The sequence below is a fragment of the Tetrao urogallus genome (assembly GCF_951394365.1).
Source record: "Tetrao urogallus genome assembly, chromosome: 3".
NCBI lineage: Eukaryota > Metazoa > Chordata > Aves > Galliformes > Phasianidae > Tetrao > Tetrao urogallus.
In genome coordinates, this window is record NC_136815.1 from 33,187,790 (window position 1) to 33,198,287 (window position 10,498).

General features: G+C 48.8%; 1 protein-coding gene across 1 annotated transcript; it reads left to right on the top strand.

The window, feature by feature from the left end:
- Nucleotides 1–668: 668 nt before the first annotated feature.
- TCF24 (transcription factor 24) lies at nt 669–8,174 on the top strand (the record flags this gene model as incomplete). The annotated part of the gene is made up of 5 exons (XM_079533862.1): nt 669–686; nt 1,841–2,004; nt 3,317–3,719; nt 6,040–6,149; nt 7,811–8,174. The coding sequence occupies 5 exons, from the start codon at nt 669–671 to the stop codon at nt 8,172–8,174; spliced, it is 1,059 nt and encodes a 352-aa protein (XP_079389988.1).
- Between the last annotated feature and the right edge of the window lie 2,324 nt (nt 8,175–10,498).

Here is a 10,498-nt window from a genome sequence, read left to right on the forward strand (position 1 = left end):
CCTCGCTGTTTATTTGCCCCGTCCCTTCTCATTAGCGTCACTGATCCGCAATGGCCTCGCTCGGTTCCAAACCGGCTCTCCTTGCACCTCGTCCCGCCCGCGGCTCGGAGTGCCCACTGCCGTGTCCGTAGCATCGCGGACGAACGGGCGGACACACGGCCGTGGGACAAACCAGAGAAAGAACTGGCGACGGGGCGCGGGAAAGCTCGCTACAAGAACCGTTTGACCCCGGGCCCGCCGGTTCAATGCCGCCGCTCCAACCCACGCCGCGGCGCAGCCCAACCGCAGCCGCCGGGCCGCCCGCAGCGCGCTGTCGGTCCGTCCCCCGCGGCGAGGGGCGGTCGCTGTCCGCGGGCGGTGGCGGGGCCAGGTGCGCCCAGCCCCGCGCTGCGGCCGCCGCCGGCTTATAAAGGGGGCGGGCCGGGCCTGGCGGGTGGCGCAGCCGGGACGGTAAGTGCGGATCAGCGTCCCGTCGGGGCTTCTCGCTCTCTTCTTCTTCTTCTTCATTTTTCTTTTCTTTTTTTTCCCCCCTTCATCACCACTTCTTTCACACAGCATAGAGAATGAGAAAGCATTGTGCTGTTTTCTCTTGCAAACTAATGAAATTCTGAACTGATGCTGTCTTTGTGATGTTGCGTGAAATCTGCATGCATCTGCCCACCCGAGAAATGCGGCACGCAGCGGAAGTGCATCAGAAAGAATGCTGAGATGGGATGCCGTGCCACTGGCTCCAGATCCCTTTGCCTGCCCTGGGTCCGTGTGTGCTGGCACACTGCTCAGGGGAATGTTTCATTGCCTTAAACCCAAGCCTGCTTGCAAAATCTGCAACCAGGTGATACGGGAACTAATTTGCAGTGGCATTTTGGATCATGAGCTGTTGGGGACCACAGAAGCCAGGGTAGCAAACCGCAGTGAATGGGATGTGAGCACAAACACACATCCCCACAGACACCCTGGTTTTCTGGGCGTCACGTTGTCCCAGGCCGGTGCTCTCAATAGAAAGCCAACAGCACAGAACAGAAGTTGGAGTGAATGAAACCTCTGATTTCCACAGGTGAATTGTTGCTTATTTTCCTCAGGCCCAGGACTTCATCCTCTGCAGATGTGAAGCTCCTACAACGCTCGCTCCAGTTTCCAAGGGACGCATGAGGAGATGAGGTGTTCAGGTACGTGTGTTTCTATATTGTTTATCATATACAATGCCAGCATAACTCTGCTTTGTCACACTCCAACACTGCAAAGACATAACTGCATGTAAATCCGCCGTAAAAGTGTTTTAGCAGATTGACCAGCACTGCTAATCCAGTTTGTCTGTATCCTTGTGCAACGCAGGCTTATCCAGCGTCAGGGAAGACTGCTTCATTTCAGTGGGATTTCAGCAGGATAGCAAACGAGAAATCCCACTGATGAAGCTGGGCGCTGTACCATGCTCTGCTTTTGTTCATGACCATACTGACTCAGCAGTGGCAGTGGAGATGTTTGTGTCACTAACAGGCACGCAGAGCCAGCTTAACAGAGGGAGAAAACACTGGAAAGTAATATGCTATTACCTGATCACATAGTAAATTAAACCCCCGCACTGCCAGCGGGACTCAAGGACTGTTTTTTTGCTGTCATTCAGGACAAGCTCAAGTACATTTCCATGAGTTTTACTTTACATAGATGATAATTATCACAGTCATTGGCTCGGCTCATTGCTGTGGCTTTTTGCTGTTGTCAGCTGTGGCTGCACTGGGACTTCTGGGGACTTCAGTGTGGGGCTGAAACACTTTGCAGCATCAAGGTCTAACTTCTGTAAATGGAGACCTTCAGTCATTCACGTGTATTGATTTTTATTTAGATATTTAAAATCCCATTGTTTTTGACTGCTTTCATAAGGTGCCTTTGCTGCTGGCCCAAGGCAACACAGAGCTCTGCGAGGCAGGGAAGCCGGGAGCTGCCCAGGAAGCTCGGAAGCTCTGCTTGGATAAAAGCGACTGGCTCAGGTATGATTCTCACTGCAGAGTGCTGCGCGTTGGGGAACATCGACGGAGTATTTATTGCTGGGGAACTGAATGAGCTCAAGGAAAAGGAGTTTGGCACAGGCTTTTCTGGAAGCTGGGAAAGACCTTTCAGCAGTTATTGCAGTTTTGCTCGAAGGAAGGTTTTTGCTGTTGTTTTCACATGATTCTTTTGCCCCCTGAAGGCCGAAATACAGCTTACAGGACTCCGATTTTTAAGTTAGAAAACAAAAGCGATAGGACAAGCTCAGAAAGGCTTGAGTGATGCTGGGTGTACAAGGACATGCAGATGTTGTTCCCAGTCTTTTGAGCCATCAAACTTCCCCCTTCAAAACACGGATGCTGTGTTCTGGGGCTCTATTCCCCTTTATATCTGCAAGGAACATTTTTCTTTCTGCAGTAAATGGAGCCCCGATCACCTCTGAGACTGTTAATAAAAAAATATACGCAGTCTCACATCCCATATCATTTAACTAATAAGTATTTTTTTGAAAAAAATCACACTTATTCTAATGTTGTTGGTTATAAATGGGACCTACCATGGCAGCACTGCTCAGCGTGGTCAGCCAGGTTTGCTCAGAAAAGCAAAAAGTAATCCTTAGAGTGCTCACTGTAATACCAAACAAAAGAAAAATCACCTTTTCAAGGGTGTAAGATAAAATTGTAGAATGACAGGATATACCGAGTTGGAAGAGACCCATAAGGACTGCTGCATCCAACTCCTGGCTCCATGCAGCACCACCCAGAAAGTTCTGATTCTGTACCTGCGTGTGGCAGCAAACCAGTTTATGAACAGTGAGCCCAAAAGTCACTCACATCCTTATGCAACAGCCTTGGTTTTCCTAGAGCCGGCAGCCTTCACATTTCTGATAGGAGTTGCTTCTAGAAGGCATCCATTTCAGCAGTCAGGAGATAATGTGACTCCATGCTTTACCTCCTTCTCTGGATGGTGAAAATACTACGTTCACTTAATAAGTTTTTTTGGTGCATGCCCACAACCTGTGTTTATTTTCAAGCTGAGGTTGCAGACAGGTAGTTTGTACCCAGCAGGGGCCGTGCTGTGGGCTGTGCCGGCAGCCTGGGTGCTGCTTGCACCCCACAGTCTCCTGGTCCCACAGTGACTCCTGGCCGTGGGGCTTCCAGTCTCCTCCTGGCAGCACACGAGGAGTTGCAGTGTGAGCGCAGTGGGAGTACGGTGGACATGAGGTGAGGGGTGATGAGGAGCTTGGGGAGCTCTGGCCTGGCACTGAGGTTCACGCACCACATGAGCCCTCAGCCACGGCTGCCAGCCTCATGGACGCTCTTGTCACTTACAGGCCCCTCCCCACAGGGAAGCCCCCCATGGACTGTAGGCATTTACCTGAGGCCCGCAAGGAGACCCTGAGCCCAGAGCCCGAGTCACCACCACCTCCAGCTTCCAGCAGCAGCCCCTGCCTACCCCCCGCCGTCGGGCAGCGGGCCGGGACAGGCCCAGGGCGACCCGCAGCTGCCAACGCCGCACGGGAGCGCAGCCGGGTGCAGACCCTGCGCCATGCCTTCCTGGAGCTGCAGAAGACGCTGCCCTCCGTACCGCCCGACACCAAGCTCTCCAAGCTGGACGTGCTCCTCCTGGCCACCACCTACATCGCGCACCTCACGCGCAGCCTCCAGGACGAGGAGGAGTCTCCAGGAGAGGCCCTGGGAGCCCTCCGAGGAGATGGGTACCTCCATCCTGTCAAGGTAGGACAGCTAACTAGCGTTCAAATATTCAGACGAAACCGGCAATTGCAGGCTGATTTACCTTGCTAGAACGCATGCGCAGAAAGACTGCTTTAGCTGAGTCTGCCAGAGCCATATAACTATGCACCTGGCTGCTGCAGGCCTGGTGGAAATACCTGGAGTTGTTGGCGTTTCCCCTCCTTCAGGGACTTTTCACAAAAATATCCGATACAGCTGAAGTCCAAGTGCAGTGGGACTCCATCCTAAGAAGGGAAATGCCAGTATCTGCTCAGTGTCCATGGGAAGCCTGGCAGACCCGCTCCAAACCCACCACAACGTATGGGGGAACCGCTAAGATGTGAAATGCTCTACAGCGGCCATCCCGGCCATGGCAGTGCTTGGCAATGTCTGTAAGTCTGCAGTTTCTCCTGCTGAGGCAGCCAAGATAAGAAATAAGACATTAATTACTGGCCATGCATTCATTCCTCCTGTGAAAGTGCTTTTCTGATGCTTGTATTTCACGTAGTTGGTACATGCTGCTGTTTCTCCTGCCTTCATCAAAATAGGTCCAGGAGATGCAGAGGACATGAAAGGGGAACTGCTGTTAGGAAGTACCTGTGGATGGGAGCTGTTTCCAAACACATGTGATGCTGAAATGCTGCGAGGTGTTTTCTTTGGCTCCAGCCTAAGGGAGTGAATTAGCGCACTGCTGTTTTTTTATTAAGAGGCTGATGAATTCAGAATGATTTAATTATGATTAATTCGTGAAGTAATCCCTAATTCCTCTAAAGTGACTGAGTCACAGAGACCTCCTTGTTCACGCTCTTGGTCGTGGTAAAAAGCGCGATGTGAATGTAGGCTTCCCAGCCCATTCGAATGATTAGCAGGCTCATTAGGAAAGCAAAACCTTTACATAAATCAGAACATGGCTATAATTTAAGAAAAAAAAAATAAACACTGTGATGTGTTTCAAAATAAGCTCTCACTAGCTTCAGTTAGATCGCTTGGCCAGGGTGAGGGGACACAGGTCTCACAGCACTACTCAACGGCTGCCAACTACTGCCGGCAGAAAAAATAGCCATTAAAGCAGTTAAACGATCCAGCTGCACATTTCCCAGGCTACTGGAATACAGCAACAGTTGATTCATTCAGCAGTTATTTTTGATAATCCTATTTGCGTTTCATTTACCTGCAGTTTTGCCAGAGATCCTATCAGTCTAACCAAACTTTCTGATATTTTGGGTAGTAAATTAATGCGTTAGTTGGAACTAGAACAGAAGTGTCCCAGAGAAATCACTGTAAATGCTTCAAAAAATCTGAGTGCAGGATATGAGAAGAGCAGTACAGATAAGGGCTGTAACAACACTCCTGTGTCAAGCACAGTAAATGCAAATAATGTGGAAACTAAACCGTTCAAGTGCTGTTGTGTGTACACTGACCAGGAAGCAGGGTTAATTACTTCAAGTTAGGTAATGTCTCAGATGCCTTAATATAGATGAATTCATAACATCGGGTTTGCAATAAAAACACCAAATGAGATCTTTGGGTCTTTCTAAGAGAGAACATTCTGCTTCTTTATGTCTTTAAATGGAAGGGCTGAAATCTAACTGCAGTGTTAATGCTTTGACAGCCCCCTTCCAGTTTTAGAGCTACCTTTGTTGCTCAGGAAAGGTGCCAGCCTGTTCCCCCAAGTGCCTTAATTTTAAAAGAATGGTACTACTTGGAAGACCATGCTGGCTTTTTCAGGTATTTCTGCATCAAAGGGATGCCTGAAAAGACAGCATGTTGCATCCAATTCTAACAACCAAACTCAGCTTACCACGCTCAAGCTGAGCTCGTCCCTTCCTACAGCAAGGCATACAGCTGAACACCCACAGCATGGCAACTCCCAGGCTGCAAGAAAAACCCTCCCCACCAGAGCAGGCAGGCTGGCACAGCTGGGTGTGCATGCAGGGGCTGCACGCAGAGCCAACACTGGGGCATCCTGGCAGTGTCCCTTCCAGCATCGAGGGAATGGTTTGCTTTGTTTTAGTGGCAGAGCAGCTGCAATGCAACTTGTGGTGAGACACCTCAGCAGTGTGAGTTACAATTGTTTGTTGGGTCATGAGAATTTCTAGGAACTATATCTCACTGTTTATTCCCAAAGATATCCATGCTGCAGTTCCTTTGCACAGATCGTAATTTTCCAGTAAGTGACAAGACACAACTTTTTTTGGCAGTACTGTCAGATTCCTATTTTCTTTTGTCATGATTCCATCACCACATAAAGCTTTGCTTTTGTCACTCAGAGCTGCATTCAGACCCCAGGTGTTTCAGCACGGTGCTTGTTCTTGTCTTGCAGAAATGGCCGATGCGATCCAGGCTATACATTGGAGCGACAGGACAGTTTTTGAATCACTCAGCACAAGGAGAAAGTGCAAACCAAGGAGAAACATCAACAAATTCTCAACAGTAGTCTCCCTTTTCATTAAAAAAAGTTATTTATTACACCACATATATATTTAAATTTAAAAAAAATATCACATCAGCAAGCCGTAATTCCTGAAATACTGTTTGTGGATCAGAAGGAATTGGTTCTTAAAGATCTCTGATACCTCATTAACTTCATGAGACTTATCACTGGCTTCCATCATTGAGGATACTGCTGGTATCTGAACCAGGGCAACAGGAGAAGGCAGCTGCTGTCAGCACTGACAGCAACAGGGGCAAGACTGCTGACAACAGCTGTTTTCATCCACCTCTGCACAGGAAGCTGATAGGTACACGATGGGAAAAAGAGACAAGGAAATGCATACTGGTTAAGTGCAGTGCAATACAAGCTCTGAAGAAAAACAAATGGCAAACAAGTCTGCAAATAGCCATCAAAATAACGCGTGCCCTTTCCTCATGGTATGAAACTAATAGCAGAAAGCCCACAGACAGCAGTCAGGTCATGCCTTATCCTTCAGATAGTCATAAACGCATGGAGCTCTTTGAAAATGGGGGCGCACATTCACGTTAAGTAAAGATGTGCTGAAATTTATTCTACACGCATACAACAAACACAGACTGCTCTACAGACTAAATGTAGTTCCATTAATTATTACTTGTATTGATCTATAGCCTTGTGTTGCATGTGATGTGTCTATTAAGTGTTACCCCAGAACTATTACATCAAAATACACTCCTCTCATCCGGGGCTTCAGATGAATGAGCCCTGAGAGTTGGCTTGTTCAAAGCACATGATTCACTACATCATTTCCTATATTTAGGCAAGAAATATTTAAACTATATGCACCAGTGCCATCTAATGTATCTGTTCTGTAAAACACCGTACTTTTCATATATTGTTATTGTCAAGGTAAACATTAAATATTATTCACTGGACATTATATATTTATTGAGATGCAAAATCTGTATCACTTCTGTTTCTAATTGCATAGGGTGAACAGTTACTGATAATAACGTCATGGAGTTGTTTCAGTGTTATTAGAGGAATGGGGTAATTTTGGCTGTTTAATTTTGGGAGTGCATTTATACTAACAGTTCTGAGGACTTCTTCACAACTTAAGTCTTAAAATAATGCACGAGATGAGGGCATAAGATGCAGATGAAGTTTTAGGCTGAGAAAATGCCAAGTAGGATGGCAGAAGCACGGAGAAGTCACGTGGGGTTCACACATAACTAAAACCTATTTGAATGGCATCAGGTCAGGGTAAAAAGGAGCAGTGAAATTAACAGCCAGAAGGCAGTGCCAAAGCTCAGCCTGCACTGTGGGCAGGTAATAACATGCCGATGAATCACCATTAGGAGAAAACACGACATGTGCGTGCTGCATGCTGTTACATGCAGTTACCTGGTGCAGCAGCTCCTAAATAACACACCTGGAGGGACAGAATTCAGGAGGCCCACAGCAAAGCAACACAAAATGCCACCCGCTGGTCTGCAAAGGCTTCTTCCTTTCATGCCACTGCGAGGCTTTGGGAAGTAAGCACGTAAAACACGAGGGGACGCACGTGCGGACAGCACGGCCGGCCCAGCGATGGCAGAGGTCGGCCAGTGTGGGGGAACTGACCTTTAGCGGTCCCTTCCAACGTACGGCTCTAAGCTGCGTCCGCACGCTGCTGCCGAAGGGAACGGTTCGTCACAGGCCAGCGGAAGGACGCGGCCCGCTCCCTGTCAGCACCGCTCTGCTCACAGACACGGAACGCCCTCTGCCCGCCGCCACACGCGCACCACCCGCTCGGCCACAGCCGTGCGAGCCGCTTCCGCTCTTCCAACCCCCCTCAACAGCTCAGAGCCGCGCCTCCACTCACCCCGATCTCCCGCCAACCCCATCGGGACCGACTCACCGTCACCACAGCGCGACAGCGACACCACGTTTTACGCGTGCGCAGCTCCGCCGGAGGTGCCCGCAGGCCCGCGCGCCTTTCCCGCCCCGCCCCGCGGCGCGCGCTCTATTTAAGGCTAGCGCGCAGTTGTGCCGCCCTTTCCTGAGGCGGCGCTGAGCGGAGGCGTGCTGTGCCGAGCAACGGCAGCGATGGGCTCTACGGCCGGGTCCTGGTGGTGCGGGGCGTGGGTCGGTGGTGCTGCAGCGGCTGGCTGGAGGAGCCTCTCTGAGTTCCGTGAGGCTTGGGGGCGCACGAACCCGGGGCCGTGCCCGGCGCACGCCGCTCCTGGGGGCGGGCTGCTGGCTGGCCGGCTGGCTCCGTGCTGTGCGGCGGGCACGGGGCGCAGCGCCGGTCTCGGGTGGTTGCAGAGGGCTGTGGCTCGCTGATGCTGCCTTGCAGTTCCACGTCAGTCTCAGCGCTCAATACTTTAAGTGAGTCGCTTCTAGTTTGTTTGTTTGTTTTGTTTTTTCTTTTAAGGCATTAAGTTATGTCGCCAGCAGTTTAATTTGAAGAGTGCAGTCCTGGCAGTGAAATGAATCCGACCTTTAAACTGAAAGCAGTAATTGTTGGCTGCGTTTGCCAAACGTAAAGCATCACTTGAGGGATGAGCGAGTGTTATCAGCCTTTGCTTTGCTCACCAGAGGTGCCTGATTGCTATCAGTGGCCTCAGCTCAGGCTGATGCCTGCTGGCCAGGGCAGGATTCTGGCAATGCAATGTGACCTGTGAGCTTAAAGTGGGTCTAATTGGGGTGCTGACCTCACAGGCTGCTCATCAGGCCTCTGAAGTAGTGGGAAATGAGGCACCTGGAGAGACTTGGTTTTGCTGATAAGCCACTTTGATTGGCAAGCGCATGTCCTAATTGTGAAGATAAATTACTGTTTTTCCCCAGTTTGGCTGTTGCTGCACTGTGACCCTGAGCGTGCCCTTTTTGCACAGCAGGTGCAGATCCCAAAGGGTCAGGGCAGCCCGAGGTGTCTCTGTGGCAGTGCCCTGCCAGGGCCATAGTGCAGGGGCTGACCTCGAGTTCAGCTTGTAGGGAAACCCATCAATCAGTGCTGCAGAGCACAGTCCACAAAGGGCTTAGAGGCTGTCTTATTTGCTGTACTGTGCTGGGATACTCCTCTCCCTGGTGGTGGTTGTTCATTAGGAGCAGCCTGATCCTACAATCTGTCATTCTTCATTCTGGAACTCTTCTGTTGGTGGAATGCAATCTTTTTAACCTTAATTTTGACTGACGCTCTCTGCTTTTCTCCCCATGTCATGGTGAAGCCAACAATAGTCTCATTTCATATTTTTTTTACTGGCTTGCTTTCCCCAGATAAACGCTGTTGTGTTTTGCTCGAGGCCCAATAGTAGAATGCTCAGAATAAAACCTTTTTTTCTTCTCTTCCTTGTTTTAGGCAACAAAGGCAGTTAGGAGATGAGTCGGTTTCTGGCTTCGGGAATCCTCAGGCTCGGCTCTGTGCTGTTACCTTGCAAGCAGGAAGATGTCACATGAATTGTGACAGAAGTATCTCTCACTGTTCTTAGTGGTGAGGAGATCATCCAGAGCTGTCTCCTGAAATCGAGGTCTTGATTTCTGCAGCTGTTTAAGATTTGTAAATTGTCTTACTGATGGAACAAGATATATGATTATTTGCATGAAGAGTTAAGTCTTAAACTGTCCTAGAGAGTATTCCTCAGTTAGTACAGACTAATTAATATGTTTTGAATTACTGACTGATTTCCTACTACTAAGCTTTTTACTTATATAATGACTCCATTTGTCTGTGATGGAGCTCAGTTTGCCTTACCATGTACTACTGCCATGCATTTTGGAAGGTGAGGTTTTATCCATTTTTAAATTAACAACCATAGCCCTTAAAATCTGGCCTTTTGTTCTTTGAACTTGAACTCCATGACATTAGAGAGCTAACTGAGCTTTTACTGAGGCTAAAATTCTAAAACGTATTATACCAGCTCTAAGATCTTTGCAACTGCTGTGTTGTGGGGTGTCAGTATCAATTTAAGAATCATGAAGGAATTGGAAATGAGAGACTTGAGAACACTGGAGAATCCTTTTTTAACTGGATAAATAGTTTTGTGACGGATTAACCAGATGTTAGCTGGAAGTAAAAGGCTGAAATAGAGAACACGTACTCAAATCGCTATCCCTGCTGGTACTTAACCACATCAGTCTGTCAGAATACAGTCTGAGTGGACAGAGAATCGTGGCAGTGAACTTCACCTCTGGGAAAAAAAGAAAAAAAACCACTTGGCATCTAAGGCCTGAATGTATCAGCAGAGACCCATGTTGTTGTGCCCTAAAAGAGCTTTTCTTTTTTTCCTGGCTACACCAAATTAGTTCTGTGCTTAATGGTTGAAAACACACTTCTGCTTAGATTTCTAGAAGCACGTTTCTGGAGGCCAGCCTAATAAATCCCCTTGCA